The following is a 23,181-nucleotide window of genomic DNA, read 5'->3' as shown; positions in this document are numbered from 1 at the left end:
GGTATTTGTGTAGCGCTTACTATGTGCCAAGCACTTTTCTAAGCGCTGGGGGTGATCAGGTTGTCCCACGTGGGGCTCACAGTCTTCACCCCCATTTTACAGATGAGGGAACTGAGGCACAGAGAAGTTAATAATAATAATGATAATGACGATGGTGGTATTTGTGTAGGGCTTACTATGTGCCAAGCACTTTTCTAAGCGCTGGGGGTGATCAGGTTGTCCCACGTGGGGCTCACAGTCTTCACCCCCATTTTACAGATGAGGGAACTGAGGCACAGAGAAGTTAATAATAATAATAACGACGATGGTGGTATTTGTGTAGCGCTTACTATGTGCCAAGAACTTTTCTAAGCACTGGGGGAGATACAAGGTGTTCAGGTTGTCCCATGGGGGGCTCACAGTCTTCATCCCCATTTGACAGATGAGGGAACTGAGGCCCAGAGAAGTTAATCATGATAATAGTAACGATGATGGTATTTAAGCGCTTACTATGTGCCAAGCACTGTTCTAAGCGCTGGGGGAGATACAAGGTAATCAAGATTGCCCCACGTGGGGCTCACAGTCTTCATCCCCGTTTTCCAGATGAGGGAACTGAGGCCCAGAGAAGCGAAGTGACTTGCCCAAAGTCACCCAGCCGACAAGCGGCGGAGTGGGGATTAGAACCCATGACCTCTGACTCCCAAGCCCGGGCTCTTTCCACTGAGCCACGCTGCTTCTCTAAGTAAGCGCTTAACAGATACAATAATTATTATTATATTTATATATATTTTTTCTTTCAACAGTCAGGGCATCTCTGTTAACAGAGCAGATTTTCCTCCTTGCCACCTCATAACGTAAGGGCGTCCTCACAAATGGCCGACAACGCTACCAATCGATGAAATATTAGCCCCTCGCTGCATTTTTTTAAAAAATTTTGTTTTGATTTACTGTGTGATTCCTTTTTTCCCCCTTTCCCAAATCCCTTTATGTTTTAGGGTAACCCCTGTTGTCTAGAAAGTCGAATCCCGATGTGTAAGGCGCAGTGTGGCTTAGTGGACAGACCCCGGGCTGGCTTGTATATATGTATATATGTTTGTACATATTTTTTACTCTATTTATTTACTTATTTTATTTGTACATATCTATTCTATTTATTTTATTTTGTTAGTATGGTTGGTTTTGTTCTCTGTCTCCCCCTTTTAGACTGTGAGCCCACTGTTGGCTAGGGACTGTCTCTAGATGTTGCCAATTTGTACTTCCCAAGCGCTTAGTACAGTGCTCTGCACATAGTAAGCGCTCAATAAATACGATTGATGATGATGATGAATCAGAAGGACCTGGGTTCTGATCCTACCTCCAGCCACGTGACTTTGGGCGAGTCACTTCACTTCTCCGGGCCTCCGTTTCCTCCTCTGGAAAATGGGGGCGAAGACTGGGAGCCCCACGTGGGACAGGGACTGTGTCCAACCCAATTACCTCGCGTCTCCCCCGGCGTTCAGTACAGTGGCTGGCACATAGTAAGCGCTTAACAAATACCAGTTGTCAGCTGTGTGACTTTGGGCAAGTCACTTCTCTGGGCCTCAGTTCCCTCATCTGTACAATGGGGATGAAGACTGTGAGCCCCCTGTGGGACAACCTGATTGCCGCGTAATCTCCCCAGCGCTTAGAACAGTGCTTTGCACATAGTAAGCGCTTAATAAATGCCATTATATAAAAAAAATACCACAGTTATTTTTCCCACCGCCCCTGGGTTCCCGAAAAGAGCTCTTTAATATAGTCTTTAACCGGAAAAATGCGTCTAAGATCGGAAAAGAGGGCGCGAAAGGGCACAGGATTGACTTGGCATAGGGACTCATTATTCATTCATTCATTCAATCGTATTTATTGAGCGCTTACTGTGTGCAGAGCACTGGACTAATCCACACTTCCTGAGAAAAAGGCCTCCCTTTCCTTCTCCTCTTTAGCCTTTTTTCCTCATGTGACTCGTAAGGAATTCCGTGACTTCTTTAATGGCCTGGCTCCTATTCCATTCATTCATTCAGTTACATTTATTGAGCGCTTACTGTGTGCGGAGCACTGTACTAAGCGCTTGGGAAGTCCAAGTCGGGAACATATAGAGACGGTCCCTACCCAACGACGGGCTCACAGTCTAGAAGGGGGAGACAGACGACAACACTAGAGAAGCAGCGTGGCTCAGTAGGAAAGAGCCCGGGCTTTGGAGTCAGAGGTCATGGGTTCAAATCCCGGCTCCGCCACTTGTCAGCTGGGTGACTTTGGGCAAGTCACTTCACTTCTCTGGGCCTCAGTTACCTCATCTGGAAAATGGGGATTAAATCTGTGAGCCCCACGAGGGACAACCTGATCACCTTGTAACCTCCCCAGCGCTTAGAACAGTGCCTTGCACATAGCGCTTAATAAATGCCATTAAAAAAAAAAACACGGAACACGTGGACAGGGGTCAAAATCGTCAGAACAAATACAATTAAGGCTGTTGGATTGACAGCAATAACTCCGCCAGTCGTTGGGTAGGGATTGTCTCAGTCTGTTGCCGAATTGGACTTTCCAAGCGCTTAGTACAGTGCTCTGCACACGGTAAGCGCTCAATCCAGCGCTTAGAACAGTGCTTATTTTGTTAGTATGTTTGGTTTTGTTCTCCGTCTCCCCCTTTTAGACTGTGAGCCCACTGTTGGGGTAGGGACCGTCTCTATATGTTGCCAACTTGGACTTCCCAAGCGCTTAGTACAGTGCTCTGCACACAGTAAGCGCTCAATAAATACGATTGATTGATTAGTGCTGTGAGGTTAAGGGTGGGGTGATTAAAAGGTGCAAATCCAAAGGGCAACACACAAGGAGTGGGATAAGGGGAAATGAGGGTTTAGAAACCCTCAGAGGGTTTCTCTGAGGCTCAGAGAAATAAATGACTTCCCCAAGGTCACACAGCAGACATAATAATAATAATAATAATAATAATAATAATAATAATAATAATGGCATTTATTAAGTGCATACTATGTGCAAAGCACTGTTCTAAGTGCTGGGGGGGAGACAAGGTAATCAGGTTGCCCCACGGGGGGCTCACAGGCTTCATCCCCATTTTCCAGATGAGGGAACTGAGGCCCGGAGAAGTGAAATGACTTGCCCAAAGTCACACAGCTGACAAGCGGCGGAGCCGGGATTCGAACCCCCGACCCCTGACTCCAAAGCCTCTTTCCACTGAGCCACGCTGCTTCTCAGTGGGCTTCCCTACGGCTCTCCAGCCGCTACCGTCCTCCCTGGCAGGAAAAGTTGGCGGGAGCCCGAGTTGGATCATCATCATCAATCGTATTTATTGAGCGCTTACTGTGTGCGGAGCACTGTACTAAGCGCTTGGGAAGTCCAAGTTGGCAACATATAGAGACGGCCCCTACCCAACAGTGGGCTCACAGTCTAGAAGATGTTACGTTGTCCTCTCCCAAGCGCTTACTACAGTGCTCTGCACCCAGTAAGTGCTCAATAATTACGATTTCTCTGTGCCTCAGTTCCCTCATCTGCAAAATGGGGATGAAGACTGCGAGCCCCACGTGGAACAACCTGATCACCTTGTATCTCCCCCAGCGCTTAGGACAGTGCTTGGCACATAGTAAGTCCTCACCGCTTCTAGACTGAGCCCGTCGTTGGGTAGAGATTGTCGCTCTCTGCTGCCGAACGGTACTTTCCAGGCGCTTAGTCCAGTGCTCTGCACGCGGTAAGCGCTCAATAAATACGATCCAACGAACGAACGAACGGATCGATGGCGTTCCGAGCTGCGGTTTCCATCAGTAATGAGCCGCGTCGCGGACGGCGCGTTTTAGGGACTCTCTCTATGTGTTGCTAATTTGTACTTCCCAAGCGCTTAGTACAGTGCTCTGCACATAGTAAGCGCTCAATAAGTACGATTGATTGATTGATTTCTGCTCCGTGTCCTCCACCGGCCAGAACGTCTTTCAGCCAACCTGGGGAACAACCCGTCGTATTTATTGAGCACCCCGCCGTCTGCCCTCCGCCCCGGGGACTGTTCAGTGCGACGGAGTTGGCAGGAGCGTTTCCCGCTCGCCTGGAGCGGGAGACGGACGTTAATCCGATAATTAATGTAGAATGTGTGATTTAAAGAGATGTCGATAGGGCAGGGGAGAACACTTAGTAGCTGGGATCAGAGAGAGACATAACTAATCCCTCCAACGTTTGCCTGCCGGAAAGGAATTTTCTGGCCGTCTTTAATCGATATGCCGATAATCTTGGAAGCGTAAGAACCTCGGCTCTGGTGTCCGTTAGGGCCGAACGGGAATCCGTCCCCCTCGCCCCCAAATCCCCGGCATTATTTCTCCAAGGGCCTTGGAGAAACCGGATAACGGTTGCCGTCTTAGCCATCCACTCTCACGCTGAGATGGCACCTAGGGTAATAATAATAATAATAACAATAATGATGGCATTTATTAAGCGCTTACTATGTGCAAAGCACTGTTCTAAGCGCTGGGGATTGCAAGGTGATCAGGCTGTCCCACGAGGGGCTCCCAGTCTTCATCCCCATTTTCCAGATGAGGTCACTGAGGCCCGGAGAAGTGAAGGGACTGGCCCAAAGTCACCCAGCTGACAACTGGTGGAGCCGGAATTTGAACCCATGACCTCAGACTCCAAAGCCCGGGCTCTTTCCACCTGCTTCTTGCAGGGTATAAAACGGTGGTGTTGGGTAAGCGCCTACTATGTGCCAGGCATTCATTCATTCATTCAATCATATTTATTGAGCGCTTACTGTGTGCAGAGCACTGGACTAAGCGCTGGAATCGGTACAGGCAGATGGGGTTGGACACGGTCCCCGTCCCTCGTGGGGCTCCCAGTCTTCATCCCCATTTGACAGGTGAGGGAACTGAGGCCCAGAGAAGCGAAGTGACTCGCCCCAAGTCACACAGCAGTCGAGTGGCGGAGCCAGGATTGGAACCCAGGACCTCTGACTCCCATGCCTGAGCTCTTTCAACTGAGCCACGCCACTTCTCTAATGGTGGTGCTGGGTAAGCGCCTATTATGTGCCAGGCACTGGACTAAGCACTGGGATCGGTACAGGCAGATGGGGTTGGTCACGGACCCTGTCCCTCGTGGGGCTCACAGTCTTCATCCCCATTTGACAGATGATGGAACTGAGGCCCAGAGAAGTGAAGCGACTTGCCCAAGGTCACACAGCAGACGAGTGGCGGAGCCAGGATTAGAACCCATGTCCTCCTGACTCCCAAGCCCGGGCTCTTTCCACTAAGCCACGCTGCTTCTCTAGTTTCCTAGCATAATAATGATGACAATTGTGGTACTTAAGTACTTATTCATCATCATCATCAATCGTATTTATTGAGCGCTTACTATGTGCAGAGCACTGGACTAAGCGCTTGGGAAGTACAAATTGGCAACATCTAGAGACAGTCCCTACCCAACAGTGGGCTCACAGTCTAAAAGGGGGAGACAGAGAACAAAACCAAACATACTAACAAAATAAAATAAATAGGATAGCTATGTACAAGTAAAATAAATAAATAAGTAAATAAATAAATACTTATTCTGTGCCAGGCACTGTACTAAGTGCTGGGATAGATTTAAGACAGTCAGTTCTGACAGGCCCTGTCCCACATAGGCCTTATAATCATATAAGAATAATAATAAGGTATTTATTAAAGTGCTTACTATGTGCTGAGCACTGTTCTAAACGCTGGGATAGATACAAGGTGATCAGGTTGTCCCATGTGGATCTCACAGTCTTCATCCCCATTTTCCAGTTGAGAGTACTGAGGCCCAGAGAAGTGAATAATAATAATAATGGCATTTGTTAATATCTTACTATGTGCAAATCACTGTTCTAAGCACTGGGGGATACAAGGTGATCAGGTTGTCCCGCGCGGGGCTCACGGTCATCATCCCCATTTTACAGATGAGGTCACTGAGGCTCTGAGAAGTTAAGTGACTTGCCCAAGGTCACACAGCAGACGTGGCGGAGCTGGGATTCGAACCCACGACCTCTGACTCCGAAGCCCGGGCTCTTTCCACTGAGCCCCGCTGCTTCTTGTCCTCAGTGGTATTTATTAATAATAATAATAATAATAGTGGCATTTATTAAGCGCTTACTATGTGCAAAGCACTGTTCTAAGAGCTGGGGAGTTTACAAGGTGATCAGGTTGTCCCATGGGGGGCTCACGGTCTTAATCCCCATTTTACAGATGAGGGAACTGAGGCCCAGAGAAGTGAAGCGACTTGCCCAAAGTCCCACAGCTGACAATTGGCAGAGCCGGGATTTGAACCCATGAACTCTGACTCCCCCTCCTCCAGGAGGCCTTCCCAGACTGAGAGCCCCTTCCTTCCTCTCCCTCTCGTCCCCCTCTCCATCCCCCCATCTTACCTCTTTCCCTTCCCCACAGCACCTGTATATATGTATATATGTTTGTACATATTTTTTACTCTATTTATTTATTTTACTTGTCCATATCTATTCTATTTATTTTATTTTGTTAGTATGTTCGGTTTTGTTCTCTGTCTTCCCCTTTTAGACTGTGAGCCCACTGTTGGGTAGGGACCGTCTCTATACGTTGCCAATTTGTACTTCCCAAGTGCTTAGTACAGTGCTCTGCACATAGTAAGCGCTCAATAAATACGATTGATGATGATGATGACTCCAAAGCCCGGGCTCTTTCCAGTGAGCCACGCTGCTTCTCCATTTATTGAGCGCTTACTAGGTACAGAGCACTGTCCTAAGCGATTGGGAGGGCACACTTCAACGGAGTCTCTAGACAGTAGGAGGGAGAACGGGTTTGGAATCCCCATTTCGTCCCGTGAAGAAACTGAGGCCCCCGGTCGCATAGCCAGCAATTGGAAAAGGCTGGATTAGAACTCAGGTCCTCGGACTCCCAGAGCTAATGGGATGGGGGGGGGGGGGGGCAGTTTGGAGCCGGGTATTCTTAACCCCTAACGGGACCCCTGGAAACAGAGTCAGAGTCAGAAGGTCATGGGTTCCAATCCCGCCTCTGCCCCTCGTCTGCTCTGTGACCTCGGGCGAGTCACTTCCCCTCTCTGTGCCTCGGTTCCCTCCTCCGTAAAAACGGGGATTGAGACCTTGAGCCCCACGTGGGCCAAGGGACTGGGTCCAACCCGATTATCTCATATCCACCTCGGCGCTCAGTACAGCGCCCGGCACGCCGTGAGCGCTAAACGAATACCATTCCGATTGCTGCTGTTGTGACAAAGTGCGATCACTGACGCCTCAGCCGAAACCGTTTGTGGCTGTGGGCAGGGTGATCAATCAATCAATCAATCAATCAATCGTATTTATTGAGCGCTTACTGTGTGCAGAGCACTGTACTAAGCGCTTGGGAAGTACAAGTTGGCAACATAATCTGTGACTGTGAGCCCACTGTTGGGTAGGGACTGTCTCTGTGTGTTGCCAATTTGTACTTCCCAGGCGCTTAGTACAGTGCTCTGCACATAGTAAGCGCTCAGTAAATACAATTGATGATTGATGATGATAATCCCCCTGAACAGTAACGATGGTATTTGCTAAGCGCTTGCAGAAGCAGCGTGGCTCAGTGGAAAGAGCCCGGGCTTTGGAGTCAGAGGTCAGGGGTTCAAATCCCGGCTCCGCCAATGGTCAGCTGGGTGACTTTGGGCAAGTCACTTCACTTCTCTGAGCCTCAGTTACCTCATCTGGAAAATGGGGATGAAGACTGTGAGCCCCCCCGTGGGACAACCTGATCACCTTGTAACCTCCCCAGCGCTTAGAACAGTGCTTTGCACATAGTAAGCGCTTAATAAATGCCATCGTTATTATTATTATTACTATGGAGAAGCAGTGTGGGTCAGTGGAAAGAGCCCGGGCTTTGGAGTCCGAGGTCATGGGTTCAAATCCCGGCTCCGCCAATTGTCAGCTGGGCGACTTTGGGCGAGTCACTTCACTTCTCTGTGCCTCAGTTCCCTCATCTGTAAAATGGGGATTAAGACTGTGAACCCCACAAGGGTCAACCTGATCACTTTGTAAACTCCCCAGTGCTTAGAACAGTGCTCTGTACATAGTAAGCGCTTAATAAATGCCATTATTATTATTATTATTCTCTGGGCCTCAGTTACCTCATCTGTCAAATGGGGATTAAAACTGTGAGCCCCCCGTGGGACAACTTGATCACCTTGTAACCTCCCCGGCGCTTAGAACAGTGCTTTGCACATAGTAAGCGCTTAATAAATGCTATTATTATTATTATTATTATTATTATTATTATAGTAAGCGCTTAAGAAATGCCATCATTATTATGTGCCAAGCAGTGTCCTGAGCGCTAGTCACCGCCGCTTCTGACATCTCGGCCCCCCCCGCCCTCCCCGTTGGCTTTTTTTCCCCCGCACGTCCTTCTTTCTGACCCCTTGATGATGATGATGATGATGATGATGATGATGATGGCATTTATTAAGTGCTTACTATGTGCAAAGCACTGTTCTAAGCACTGGGGAGGTTCCAAGGGGATCAGGTTGGCCCAAGGGGGGGCTCACAGCCTTAATCTCCATTTTCCAGATGAGGGGGCCCAGAGAAGTGAAGCGACTTGCCCAAAGTCACACAGCTGACAGGTGGTGGAGCCGGGATTTGAACCCATGACCTCGGACTGCAAAGCCCGGGCTCTTTTCCACGGAGCCCCGCTGCTTCTCTGACCCCTTCTTTTCAACGTCCGCGCATTTCCCCGTGCGTCCTTCTTTCTGACCCCTTGATGATGATGATGATGGCATTTATTAAGCGCTTACTGTGTGCAAAGCACTGTTCTAAGCACCGGGGAGGTTCCAAGGGGATCAGGTTGTCCCACGGGGGTGCTCACAGCCTTAATCCCCATTTTCCAGGTGAGGGAACTGAGGCCCAGAGAAGTGAAGCGACTTGCCCACAGTCACACAGCTGACAGGCGGCGGAGCCGGGATTTGAACCCATGACCTCGGACTGCAAAGCCCGGGCTCTTTTCCACGGAGCCCCGCTGCTTCTCTGACCCCTTCTTTTCAACGTCCGCGCATTTCCCCGTGCGTCCTTCTTTCCGACCCCTTGATGATGATGATGATGGCATTTATTAAGCGCTTACTGTGTGCAAAACACTGTTCTAAGCACCGGGGAGGTTCCAGGGGGATCAGGTTGGCCCACGGGGGGGCTCACAGCCTTAATCCCCATTTTCCAGGTGAGGGAACTGAGGCCCAGAGAAGTGAAGCGACTTGCCCACAGTCACACAGCTGACAGGTGGTGGAGCGGGATTTGAACCCATGACCTCGGACTCCAAAGCCCGGGCTCTTTTCCACGGAGCCCCGCTGCTTCTCTGACCCCTCCTTTTCAACGTCCGCGCTTTTTCCCGGCAGGTATCACAAGAGCCAGGCCATCTACCTGGAGTCCAAAGACAACACAAAGATCAGCTGCGTCATCAGCTCCGTGGGAGCCAACGAGGTAAGACGTTCCCGATTTTCATCGCCCGATGCTTCCAGGGAAAACCAGCGGGGGCGGGAAGCGGCCTGGCCGGAGCCCGGGCCTGGAAGTTGGAGGGGCGCGGGTTCTAATTCCGGCACCGCCCCTTGCGGGATCCGGGCCACCTCACTTAATAATAATAATAATAATGATAGCATTTATTAAGCGCTTACTATGTGCAAAGCACCGTTCTAAGCGCTGGGGAGGTTACGAGGTGATCAGGTTGTCCCACGGGGGGCTCCCAGTCTTCATCCCCATTTTCCAGACGAGGCCACTGAGGCCCAGAGAATAATAATAATGGCATGTATTAAGCGCTTACTATGTGCAAAGCGCTGTTCTAAGCGCTGGGGAGGTCACGAGGTGATCAGGTTGTCCCATGGGGGGCTCACGGTCTTCATCCCCATTTTCCAGATGAGGCCACTGAGGCCCAGAGAATAATAATAATGATAATGGTGGCATTTATTAAGCGCTTACTATGTGCAAAGCACTGTTCTAAGCGCTGGGGAGGTTACGAGGTGATCAGGTTGTCCCACGTGGGGCTCCCAGTCTTCCTCCCCATTTTCCAGGTGAGGCCACTGAGGCCCAGAGAATAATAATAATGGCAGGTATTAACCGCTTACTATGTGCAAAGCACTGTTCTAAGCCCTGGGGAGGTCACGATGTCTTTTAGACCGTGAGCCCAATGTTGGGTAGGGATTGTCTCTATACGTTGCCAATTTGTACTTCCCAAGCGCTTAGTACAGTGCTCTGCACATAGTAAGCGCTCAATAAATACGATTGATGATGATGATGAGGTGATCAGGTTGTCCCACGGGGGGCTCACGGTCTTCATCCCCATTTTCCAGATGAGGCCACTGAGGCCCAGAGAATAATAATAATGATAATGATGGCATTTATTAAGCGCTTACTATGTGCAAAGCACTGTTCTAAGCGCTGGGGAGGTTACGAGGTGATCAGATTGTCCCACGGGGGGCTCCCAGTCTTCCTCCCCATTTTCCAGGTGAGGCCACTGAGGCCCAGAGAATAATAATAATGATAACGATGGCATTTATTAAGCGCTTACTATGTGCACAGCACTGTTCTAAGCGCTGGGGAGGTTACGAGGTGATCAGGTTGTCCCACGGGGGGCTCACGGTCTTCATCCCCATTTTCTAGATGAGGCCACTGAGGCCCAGAGAATAATAATAATGATAACGGCGGCATTTATTAAGCGCTTACTATGTGCAAAGCACTGTTCTAAGCGCTGGGGAGGTTACAAGGCGATCGGAGCACATGCTTATGCGCCAAGCACTGTACTAAGTGCCGGGATAGATACGAGATCATCACATTGGACACAAGTGTAGGGAGTGGGATTTCATCTCCCATTTTCCCGCTGTGTGACTTTGGGCAAGTCACTTCACTTCTCTGGGCCTCAGTCACCTCATCTGGAAAATGGGGATGCAGACGTTGGGACAGGGACTGGGTCCACTTTGTAGCCTCCTCGTTGCTTAGAACGGTGCTTGGTACGTAGTAAGTGCTGGACAAATACCATTATTAGGATTATTAATTAAGCGCGTCCTACGGCCCAGGCACCGCAAGCTCACCGTGGGCAAGGAGTGGGTCTGGGGTTGAAGAGGCGGCACGGCGTCGTGGACAGAACACAGGCCCGGAGGTCGGAGGTCCTGGGTTCTAATCCCGCCTCCGTCACTTGCCTGTGGCGTGACCTGTGACGGTCACTTCACTTTTCTGGGCCTCAGTTCCCTCATCTGGAAAATGGGGGTGAAGACCGTGAGCCCCATGCGGGGCAGGGACTGGGTCCGACCTGATAAGCGTTTAGTACAGTGCTCTGCACACAGTAAGCGCTCAATAAATACGAATGAACGAGCTTGTATCTACCCACAAGGCTTATTATCATCATCAATCATATTTATTGAGCGCTTACTATGTGCAGAGCACTGTACTAAGCGCTTGGGAAGTACAAATCAGCATGGGCTTTGGAGTCAGAGGTCAAGGGTTCAAATCCCGGCTCTGCCAATTGTCAGCTGTGTGACTTTGGGCAAGTCACTTCACTTCTCTGGGCCTCAGTTCCCTCATCTGTAAAACGGGGATGAAGACTGTGAGCCCCCCGTGGGACAACCTGATCACCTTGTAACCTCCACAGCGCTTAGAACAGTGCTTTGCACATAGTAAGCACTTAATAAATGCCATCATCATCATCATTATTATTACGCTCATTGGTAATAGTAATAAATAATAAGATGGTGTTTGTTAAGAGCTTTCCACGTTCTAAGCGCTGGGGTGGATACAAACTAAGCAGCCTGGACATAGAGCCTGGCCCACGTGGGACTCCCAGCCACAATCCCCATTTTACAGCTGCTTTAACTGAGGCCCAGAGAAGTAAAGTGACTGGCCCGAGGTCACACAGCAGATAAGTGGCAGAGCTGGGATTAGAACCCACAACCTTCTGCTCCTCAGGCTGTAGCCACTGCGCCATGCTGCGTTATTATTCACTGGGCCTCAGTTCCCTCATCTGTAAAATGGGGAATAAGACAGTGAACCCAATGTGGGACAGGGACTGTGTCCAACCTGATTAGCTTGTATCTCCCCACAATGATTATTATTATATTATTATTATTATTATTATTACTATTACTATTTTGTGGGCCTCAGTTACCTCATCTATAGAATGGGGAATAAGACCATGAGCCCCATGAGGAATAGGGACTGTGTCCAACCTGATGAGCTTGTATCGCCCCATGATGATGATGATGATGATGATTATTATTATTCTGTGGGCCTCAGTTCCCTCATCTGTAAAATGGGGAATAAGGCAGTGAACCCAATGTGGGACAGGGACTCTGTCCAACCTGATTAGCTTGTATCTCCCCACAATGATTATTATTATATTATTATTATTATTATTATTCTGTGGGCCTCAGTTACCTCATCTATAGAATGGAGAATAAGACCATGAGCAATAGGGACTGTGTCCAACCTGATGAGCTTGTATTGCCCCATGATGATGATGATGATGATGATGATTATTATTCTGTGGGCCTCAGTTACCTCATCTGTAGAATGGGGAATAAGACCATGAGCCCCATGTGGGACAGGGACTGTGTCCAACCTGATTAGCTTGTAATAATAATAATAATAACGGTATTTATTAAGCGCTTACTATGTGCAAAGCACTATTCTAAGCTCTGGGGAGGTTACAAGGTGATCAGGTTGTCCCACGGGGGGCTCACAGTCTTAATCCCCATTTTACAGATGAGGGAACTGAGGCCCAGAGATGTGAAATGACTTGCCCAAAGTCACACAGCTGACAAGTGGCGGAGCTGGGATTTGAACCCATGACCTCTGACTCCAAAGCCCGGGCTCTTTCCACTGAGCCACGCTGCTTCCCATTGTATCTCCCCACAATGATGATGATGATTATTCTGTGGGCCTCAGTTACCTCATATGTAGAATGGGGAATAAGACCATGAGCCCCATGTGGGACAGGGACTGTGTCCAACCTGATTAGCTTGTATCTCCCCACAAAGATTATTATTATTATGTGGGCCTCAGTTACCTCATCTGTAAAATGGGGAATAAGGCCGTGAACCCCGTGTGCCTGGAAGAGTAGAACACAAAAACAGACACATTCCGAGCCCACAACCTAGAGGGGGTAATTCAGTTCAGCTCCGTCGTATTTAGCGGGCGCCCACCTTGTGCTAAACACCGTACCGAGCCCGCGGGGAAACGGGTCGCGGCGTCCAGCCGATACTCAGCGTCCTTTTGCCCCGTGTCTCTCCCACCCCCGTCCCCCTCCTCAGATCTGGGTGAGGAAGAGCAGCGACAGCACGAAGATGAGGATCTACCTGGGCCAGCTTCAGCGCGGGATCTTCGTCATCCGACGGCGCTCGGCGGCGTGACTCGAGGCGCCGGGCCTCCTCCCTCCGCCCTTTTCGAATCATTTCCCGTTTATTTTTGTTGGGGGGGGGGGGGTTTGTACGATTATTATTTTCTTAAGGAATGGACTCTCCGGGAGTAGGCGTCCGTAAAAGGCGTTACCGGATTCTTCGGGGACCGGAAAATGTGGGCGGTCTGTCCGTCGTCGGAGAGCGGCCCATCTTTGTCGCCGCGAAGCGGGAGGAGCCTCCTCATCTTCTCGCGTCCGGAAGACGTTCGATGCCTTCCCGCAGTGAGCCGGCCACGCTCTCTCCCCCGCGGAAGGTCAGGCCGGAGGTCGGAGGGGAAGGAGACCAACGCGACCGGCTCCGGGGGCGGGGGATCGTCGCCCGTCCAAGCGGATGAGCGGCCCAACGATCGGCTTGAGATTCCAGGGGCACCGAGGGAAGTTTGGGAAAAATCCCTCCCGTGCCAAAGTCGCCTTCCTCATTTCATTTTCCTCATTTAGCTGCCAATAAAGGCGGCCGACGGGTTCGGACCCACCGGGTCAGGCTACGGAAATCGGGAGGTTCCCTTCCGCGCGGACTTCGGATCCGCTAGAAGTCCAGCGGTCGTGGTGCGTTCCGTAATCTGCCCGCAGAGTGATTTCCCCAGCTCTCCAGAAGAAGAGGAGGCATCTCCCGAAGGCACGATTAACCGCGTCCCAACCTGGCTAATGAGACTCCAGTGGTTTTTCTATCTTGGCGATTATGTGTGTGGGTGTGTGTTTGGATGGACGCATCATTAGTAGACGGGCATACGCACAGGCTAAGCACGTTGACTTGTAATTAACACGACGTTCCATCCTGCGCCCACCCGGCGTGGAGGCCCTCCAGGGCAGCCTCCGGAAATTTCCGGCGGGGGCGAGTGGAAGTGAAACGGTTGTTTCTCGGCCTCCGTCGAGGCTCTGCAAAAGTGGTCTCGGGCAATTAATTCTCCCCGATCCCCCCTCGGTCCTCTGCCCCTTTGGGGAACCGGACAAAACCCAGGTGGTAGTCACCCTCCGACTTGCACACACTTACGCTCTCCAACCCCTTGTCCCAAGGGTGTGGTTGACTTCAAATCGCTCCCTCCTCTCTGGCTGAGTCTGGAAGGAAAACGAAAATGGGAACCGGCGGCCAGACCGTCTCATTCTCGCCCTTGCTGGGGGATTCCCAAGCAGAGGCCCGCTCCTTACCCCCAGAGAAGGAGTGTCGGGGGTCGGGTTGGGATTAAAAGCCACCTTTTCCGATTTTTGTGCGTAGCGTTTGCTGGGCCCCCCCCCCTTATCCTTATTTTTTCCAGCTCCCAGAGAAGGGATTCTGTTGGTCAGAAGTTATCTGCTTACCCTTTCCTCCTCCCTCGCCGCCCCCACAAATTGCACAGTGGTGTGGTCACGTGGAGGTCCAGGGGCAATCAGGCGACGCGGAGGGTCGCCCTCCCCATTTTGAGGACGTGGGCTATTGGGGCCATGAAAGGGGGACGGACCTTCTCAGCAAGGCAGTTGGCAAGTAGGTTCCCGGGGACCGGCGGCTTTGGGGAAAACGGTGGAAGGGGGCTGGGGATGGAGAGAAGGACCCAGCGATGGGAGTTTGGCCTAGTGGCCTCCCAGCCCATCCTTGATATCCCCTCACAACTCTTGGCACGGGACAAAAATCTCCCATCACCAGCCCATTCGGATGGTTGAAGAGCCAATGTGGCGGGAGGGGGGTCGCGATACCCTTTTTGACCCACGGACCCCCACCAAGTTAATTTCTATTAGCGTTGGCCTAGATGTGACCTTCAGCATCGCGGGAAGAACCGCCGTCTCTACTAGCGGACGACACCTTTGCGGCAGTGTTTCGGTTTTGTTCTTTTAAGATAGGTTGAACACTCGTGTGTCTTCCCGTCGAACTGCCCCCAGCTCCTCTTCATAACAAGTTGGGTGTTTGGTGAGCGCTTACTCTATGCCACTCGCTGTACTAAGCGCCGGGGAAGATTCGGTGTAGCCAGATCCGATACGAGACCCCGCCCAATGTCACAGTGTATAACCTTTTTGCAGATGAGGGGATTGAGGCCCAGAGATGTTAAGCACCCAGCGGGAAGAGGCAGAGCAGGATTAGAACCGGGCTCTTTCCTTTCGGCCGCACCGCCGCTTCAGTGTTATAACGTCCTGGAAGAGGGTAGGATTTTGACCGTCAAACTCACCTTGGTGAAAATCTGAGGCTGGATTTTGTCCCACGGACCCCGGCCGACGTTCGAGGAGGTTAGATTATTTTTAATCAAAAAGCCCCGGGCCCCGAAGGTGCCGTTTTAACCACCGTTTTCGCCGGTTGGGGTAGGGGCTGGGTGTTCGGACAACTCCCTCGGGGGGGATAGAGACCATTTCAGAGTTGCAGGAAGGGGTCAAAGAGGGAAAGAGTCGCTGGGCTCTGGGATTAGGAGAAGGGCAGCACTTGGGAGAGGAGAAAGATTTACTCTTGAGGTCCAAGCTGTTCCAAATGTGATTTCCGAGGTCTTTGCCGAACGCTTCCTGTGCCCAGAGCGTTAGACGGAGCGCGCGGGAGAGGACGGTATAGTCGGTAGCCACGATCCCCGCCCTCAAGGATCTTAACAGCGTTAGCCCTCCAAATACCAAGATGGTTGATTACGGAGTCCAGCCGGGGCCTTATCCCACCAGAAGCATCCTCCCAGTCCATGCCATGGCTCGGTTTCTCGCGTGTTGGGGCCAAGACCTCCAGGCTTCTGTTGAATATTGAAAGCGCCCGACCCGCAGACAGCCAGTTATCGGCAGGGAGGCGTTCAGCAATGATGGCCTGCCCGCGTGCTCCTTTTCTGGTGACCCTTGAAGTCCCAGGGCTTTTTTTGGCGTCGCCTTCAGGCCTCACAGGTTTCACCGGTGACATCCGTTAGATAAGAGGGTCTTTGTTGAGTTTTGATATACTGCCCGTTTTCGCCCGATTGCTCTACTTTTCTGCATAATTCAGGCAACGGGGGGCCATTATGCGAGTCGCGTAGCAAGTCCAATAAGGTGAGTAGGAGAAAAAGAGAGAGCCCCGCCTAAGGCGCAGGGACCAATCGTGTCTGTTGACTGTCGTATTCACCCTAGCGCTTAGTACAGTGCCCTGCCCCTACTGAGTGCTCGGTAAAGCCAGTGGTCGAAAGGAGAATGAAAAGGAAGGTGTTTGAAACCGCGTCCCGCTCTTCTAAGTGCTACCTACGATGCTGTGTATCGCATCCCCTCTTTGCTGTCTCATTCTCACCATTCCGGTCCTTTCGCTGCCACGGTTGGGTGGGTGTCTATCACAGTTTATGACTTTTTGGCATTAAAAAACCCCAAAATATCCTTTATTTCCTTCTCAAATTGGGGTGGGGCGATCGGGCGAGTCATTGTGGCATTGCGGAGTGGTGTATTCGGTCTGAAGGTGGCACCCGATTTTTTATCCAAGAGGAAGGCCTGACAAGGTGGAGGAGGATTTAGGCCGCCTCCGTGACCGGAATGAAGTTGGAATTTAGCCAGGAAGAGAGCGATCCCATTCTCGAAGCGTGTTTTTTCAGTCACTCCTACTGGCTTGGGTTTTTCTGGTCGTCACTCCCTACCTCGAGCCATTCTTGGACTTTCCCTTCGGCCGGGGACTTGGGTGTCTCGGAAGAGGCGAGGCCCGTTTGTCTAGGACGGGCTGAGGCTCGGGTCTCTGGATTAGTGGGATCGTCCGGACAAACGGACCTCCAACGAAAGTCACCTCGGGGGCATCTCGAGGGGTCGGCAGCCGTTTTCCTCGATCCTAATCTTCGGGCCCGGAATCCGGACGAGCAGCGGAGGCCCGGAAGGACGGGAGGACAAAATCGTTAACTCACAGGGAGACCGCTTGCCGGACGAAGGAGTTGACGGGACAGAAGGATCGGGCTCCGGTTTCCAAAAAGTTCAACCTGCTACCAGTGGATGCCCACAAATCCCCTGCAACAGGCGGAGGTACGGTAACTATGGACCGTTGAATGAACTCACCCCCTGACCTCGCGTGACGTCACTCCGTGAGGGCCGATGCCGATGTAAAAAGTGTAGGTCTTTTATTGAAAAATAAACTTTTTTGAAACATGGGGTTTCGGGTCTGAAACGGACGTGGAAATGACTCAAAATGAGTTTTGGTCTCTCCGCCCGCAAAGGTGGCGGAGCGTTGTGGAAAGTCACTTGGCTTCTCTGGGCCTCAGTTATCTCAAAAGGATTTCATACCCGTTTTCCTTCCCCCTTGGGATGCAGTTTCGTCCGATGGAAAGCGCCCGGGCTTGGGAGTCAGAGGTCATGGGTTCTAATCCCCGCTCCGCCACATCAGCTGTGTGACTTTGGGCCAGATGCTTCACTTCTCTGGGCCTCAGTTCCCTCATCTGGAAAATGGGGATTAAAACTGAGCCCCACTTGGGACAACCTGGTGACCTCGTATCTACCCCAGCACTTAGAACAGTGCTTGGCACATAGTAAGCACTTAACAAATACTATCATTATTACTATCCTATCTGCCGCGTGACCTTGGGCCAGTCACTTCACTTCTCTGGGCCTCAGGTTCCTCATCAGTAGGATGGGGATAAAGATTGTGAGCCCCATGTGGGACAGGGACTGTGTCCGCCCTGATTATCTTGCCTACTACGGCGCTTAGTACGGTGCCCGGCCCATAGTAAGCACTTAACAAATGCTATCAAAAAACAAAAACCCAAACTGGGCTGCAGGATGGTTGGTGAACTATTGATTTTCTTCCCTTCCCAGGTCAGCCGTGCTCTGCACACAGTAAGCGCTCAATAAATACGATTGATGATGATGACGAAAGGTGGTTGTTTGGAGACTGCAATTTCCCGGGCTTAGCAAGCCCTACCTAATAATAATAATCATGGTATTTGTTAAGCGCCTGCTATGTGTCAAGTACCGTCCTACGCGCTGGGGTTGATCCTAGCTAATTCATTCATTCAGTCATATTTATTGAGCGCTTACTGTGTGCAGAACACTGTATTAAGCAAGCTAATCAGGTTGGGCACAGTCCCCGTCCCACATGGGGCTCACAGTCTCAATTCCCATTTTACAGAGGAGGTAACCGAGGCACAGAGAGTGAAGGGACTTGCCCAAGGTCACCCAGCAGACATGTGGCAGAGCCGGGATTAGAACCCAGGACCACCTGAATCCCACGTTTAGGAACTAGCCACTAAGCCACACAGCTTCCTCTACCTCTTCCTCGTGTCCCGTGTAGCAGCACCGTGTAGGACTCAATTTAGGGTCCTTTTAGACTGTGAGCCCACTGTTGGGTAGGGACTGTCTCTATATGTTGCCAACTTGTATTTCCCAAGCGCTTAGTACAGTGCTCTGCACACAGTAAGCGCTCAATAAATACGATTGATTGATTGAATTCTGGAGACAGAGAAAACTGGGAAGAGGAGCTGAGTGAGTGGAATTTTCCCCCACCATACAATGGCGCCTCTGAAAATACCTTTGGTGACATCAGCGCTTAGAACAGTGCTTTGCACATAGTAAACGCTTAATAAATACTATTATTATTATTATTTGCATGGGGAAACCAAGCGACACACGGAACGTAAAAAGTGCTCCGTGGTTCTTTTTTAGATTCTGTGGGCTGGAAATCTGCAAGAGGCGATTTGGGAGAAAGTGTCGGAATTCTGGCCTACCCCTGGTCTTCCAGGTGTCACGTTGTCTGGTGGGTAAAGAAAGAATAATAATAATGATGGCATCTGTTAAGCGCTTACTATGTGCGAAGCACGGTTCCAAGCGCCCAGGGGGATACAAGGTGATCAGGTTGTCCCACTTGGGGCTCCCGGTCTTCATCCCCATTTTCCAGATGAGGGAACTGAGGCTCAGAGAAGTGAACTGACTTGCCCAAAGTCGCACAGCTGACAAGTGGTGGAGCCAGAATTAGAACACATAATGATGATAATGGCATTTATTAGGCGCTTACTATGTGCAAAGCACTGTTCTAAGCGTTGGGAGGGGATACAAGGTGATCGGGTTGTCCCCTATGGGGCTCACAGCCTTCATCCCCATTTTCCAGATGAGGTAACTGAGGCTCAGAGAAGTGGAGTGCCTTGCCCAAAGTCACACAGCTGACGAGTGGCGGAGCTGGGATTAGAACCCACGACCTCTGACTCCCAAGCCCGGGCTCTTTCCACTGAGCCACGCTGCTTCTTGGGGGAGGGAGGGCAGAGCAGTGTGGCCTGGTGGAGAGAGCACCGACTTAGAGACCCGGGTTCTAATTCTGCCTTGGCCACTTGCCCGCTGTGTGTCCTCGGGCGGCCCATTTGACAACTCTGTGCAGTTTCCTAGGTGGTAAAATGGGGTTTCAAGACCTGTCCCTTTCCCTTAGGCTGGGACAGGGACTGTGTCTCGTCTGATTGGATTCATTCACTCATTCAATCGTATTTATTGAGCGCTTACTGTGTGCAGAGCACTGTACTAAGTGCTTGGGAAGTCCAAGTTGGCAACATATAGAGACCGTCCCTATCCCAGTGCTCAGCACAGTTCTTGATAAGCACTGTGAAGCAGAGAAGCAGCGTGGCTCAGTGGAAAGAGCCCAGGCTTTGGAGTCAGAGGTCATGGGTTCAAATCCTGGCTCCGTCACTTGTCAGCTGTGTGACTTTGGGCAAATCACTTCGCTTCTCTGTGCCTCAGTTACCTCAACTGTAAAATGGGGATGAAGACTGTGAGCGCCCCGTGGGCCAACCTGATCACCTTGTAACCTCCCCAGAGCTTAGAACAGCGCTTTGCACATAGTAAGCACTTAATACATGCCATTATTTTATGATTATTATTATTATTATTATTATTATTTAGCATAATAACCGGGCGAAGGAGTTATTACACAAGAAACCGAATGTATTTTAAGAGGACTCCTAGAGACTCAAGTTAGATATGGAGCAACCGTAGTCCAGCACTCTTGGGGAGTTGAGGAGGGCCCCTAATAAATACCATTTAGTTCCCTATCCCTAAAGGATAAGCGATTCAGTAATGGGAAAGGCCAGTTCCCGGAATCGTAAATATTCTTCCCTGTGAATCAGAAGTCGGGGGCGGGGGTTGGAACCGTGTGCTCTTATCTAATATTCAAAAAATGCAAATTTCCCAGTTTTCCTGTCAGGAGGTTCATTAGTGAGAGCGAAAGACGGGGGAGAGGGTTCTATTCTAGTCAAGTGACTAATGTGATTTTCAAGATCAAATAATTAAAGTAGCTAGGTGGGTTTGGAGCCTGCATCTGGCGGGGGAGAGGGTAATGAAGACTCACCCAAGCCCATTTGGAATCTAATCCCGGCTCTGCCACGTGTCTGCCCTGTGACCTTGGGTAAGTCACTTCCCTTCTCTGGGCCTCCGTGACCTCATCTGGAAAATGGGGATGAAGACTGTGAGCCCCATGTGGGACGGGGACTGTGTCTAACCTGATTAACCTGTGTCTGCCCCAGCGTTTTGAACAGTGCTTGGCACATAGTAAGCCCTTAAAAGGTACTATTCTTCTTTCTTCTTCTTCTTCCTTCTTTCTTCTTCTTTCTTATTCTTTCTTCTTCTTCTTCTTCTTCTTCTTCTTCTTCTATTATTATTATTATTATTATTATTATTATTATTATTATTATTATTATTATTATTATTATTATTATTATTCTCCTCACACTCTGCTTTGCTCCTGATCTGAAGTCTGATACCAACTGGCGCCTGTCTGTGCCCTCCCCACTTCTGGCAAACCCTTGGATTCTGGCTGAGCCAGGTTCTGATCCCAGCTCCTCCTCTTGTCTGCTGGGTGATCTTGGGTAAGTCCTTTCACTTCTCTAGGCCTCGGTTCCCTCATCTGGAAAATGGGGATGGAGGCTATAAACCCCATGTGGGACAGGGACTGTGTCCAAGTGGATTTGCTTGTATCCAGCCCTGCGTTTAGGACAGTGCTTGGCACATAGTAACCACTTAAATTATTCTTCTTCCTTCTTTCTTCTTTCTTCTTCTTCCTTCTTCTTCTGTCTTCTTCCTCCTTTTCTTCCTCCTCTTCCTCTTCCTCTTCCTCTTCTTCTTTCTCCTTCTCCTTCTCCTCCTCCTCCTTTTCCTTCTTCTTCTTCTCCCCCTCCTCCGCCTTCTTCTCCTCCTTCTCCTCCTCTTCCTCTTTCTTTTCTTTCTCCTCCTCCTCTTCCTCCTCCTCCTCCTCTTCCCCTTCCCCCTCTTCCTCCTCCTCTTCCTCCTCCTTCTCCTCCTCTTCTTCTTTCTTTTATTCATTCTTTCTCCTTCCTCCTTCCTTCTTTTCTTCTTCTTCCTTCTTCCTCCTTCCTCCTTCCTTCTTCCTTCTTCTTCTTTCTTCTTCCTCCTCCTCCTCCTTCTCCTCCTCCTCCTTCTTCTTTTCTTTTCTTTTCTTCTTCCTTCCTCCTTCCTTCCTTCTTTTCTTCTTCTTTCTTCTTCCTTCTTCCTCCTTCCTTTTTATTCTTTCTTCTTCCTTCTTCTTCCTCCTCCCCCTCCTTTTCCTCCTTCTCCTCCTCCTCCTCCTTTTATTCTTCCTTCCTCCTTCTTCCTTCTTCCTTTTCTTCTTTCTTCCTCCTCCTCCTCCTCTTCTTCTTTCTTTTCTTCTTCCTTCCTCCTTCTTCCCCTTTCTTCTTTCTTCTTCCTTCTTCCTCCTTCTCCTTCCTCCTTCCTTCTTCCTTCTTCTTCCTCCTCCTCCTTCTCCTCATCCCCCTCCTTTTCCTCCTCCCCTCCTTCTCCTCCTCCCCCTCCTGTTCCTCCTCCTCCTGCTTCTCCTCCTCCTCCTCCTCCCCCTCCTTTTCCTTCTACTCCTGTTTCTTCTTCTCCTCCTCCTCCTCCTCCTCCTCCTCCTTCTTCTCCTCTTCTTCTTTCTTTTATTCTTCCTTCCTCCTTCTTCCTTCTTTCTTCTTTATTCTTCCTCCTCCTCCTCCTTCTCTTCTTCTTTTTTTCTTCCTTCCTCCTTCCTTCTTCCTTCTTTTCTTCTTTCTTCTTCCTTTTTCCTCCTTCCTTCTTCCTTCTTCTTTCTTCCTCCTCCTCCTCCTCCTCCTATTCTTTCTTTTCTTCTTCCTTCCTCCTTCCTTCTTCCTTCTTTTCTGCTTTCTTCTCCCTTCAAGGCCCTGCTGAGAGCTCACCTCCTCCAGGAGGCCTTCCCAGACTGAGCCCCTTCCTTCCTCTCCCCCTCGTTCCCCCTCCATCCCCCCATCTTACCTCCTTCCCTTCCCCAAAGCACCTGTATATATGTATATATGTTTGTACAGATTTATTACTCTATTTATTTATTTTACCTGTACATATCTGTTCTATTTTATTTTGTTAGTATGTTTGGTTTTGTTCTCTGTCTCCCCCTTTTAGACTGTGAGCCCACTGTTGGGTAGGGACTGTCTCTAGATGTTCCCAACTTGTACTTCCCAAGCGCTTAGTACAGTGCTCTGCACACAGTAAGCGCTCAATAAATACGATTGATTGATTGATTTCTTCTTCCTTTTTCCTCCTTCCTTCTTCCTTCTTCTTCTTTCTTCCTCCTCCTCCTCTTCCTCCTTCTCCTCTTCTTCCTTCTTTTTTTCCCTCCTCCTTCTTCCTTCTCTTCCTCCTCCTTCCTCCTCCTCCTCCTTTCTTCTTTCTTCTTCCTTCTTCTTCTTATTCCTCCTCCTCTTCCTCTTTCTCTTCCTCTTCCTCCTCCTTTCACCTCCTTCTCCTCCTCTTCCTTCTCCTCCTTCTCCTCCCTGCCAGCCTTCACCTATTTCCATCCCGATTGGGCCCTGAGTTCTGATCCAGTCTGGGCGGTTTGGACCTTAAGTGACCTCACGGGTAAAATGGGGATTGAGACTGTGAGCCCCACATGGGACAGGGACTCTGTCCAACCCTCTAAACTTTGAGTTGATTGTGGGCA

General features: G+C 50.2%; 1 protein-coding gene across 1 annotated transcript in view; it reads left to right on the top strand.

Annotated features, from left to right (window-relative positions):
* SUDS3 (SDS3 homolog, SIN3A corepressor complex component) overlaps nt 1-17,413 on the top strand; it is a 79,491-nt gene extending 62,078 nt beyond the window's left edge. Inside the window, exons 12-13 of the mRNA XM_038762754.1 lie at nt 9,340-9,424; nt 13,240-17,413. Coding sequence (XP_038618682.1) covers nt 9,340-9,424; nt 13,240-13,338 — 184 coding nt within the window. The 3' untranslated portion in view covers nt 13,339-17,413. The remainder of the gene's footprint in view (nt 1-9,339; nt 9,425-13,239) is intronic.
* The last annotated feature ends 5,768 nt before the right edge of the window (nt 17,414-23,181 follow it).

The sequence above is a fragment of the Tachyglossus aculeatus genome, chromosome 21 (genome assembly GCF_015852505.1).
Source record: "Tachyglossus aculeatus isolate mTacAcu1 chromosome 21, mTacAcu1.pri, whole genome shotgun sequence".
NCBI classification, from domain to species: domain Eukaryota; kingdom Metazoa; phylum Chordata; class Mammalia; order Monotremata; family Tachyglossidae; genus Tachyglossus; species Tachyglossus aculeatus.
Note: the sequence above shows the minus strand (reverse complement) of the source record. Positions and strands in the feature narration are given on the sequence as shown.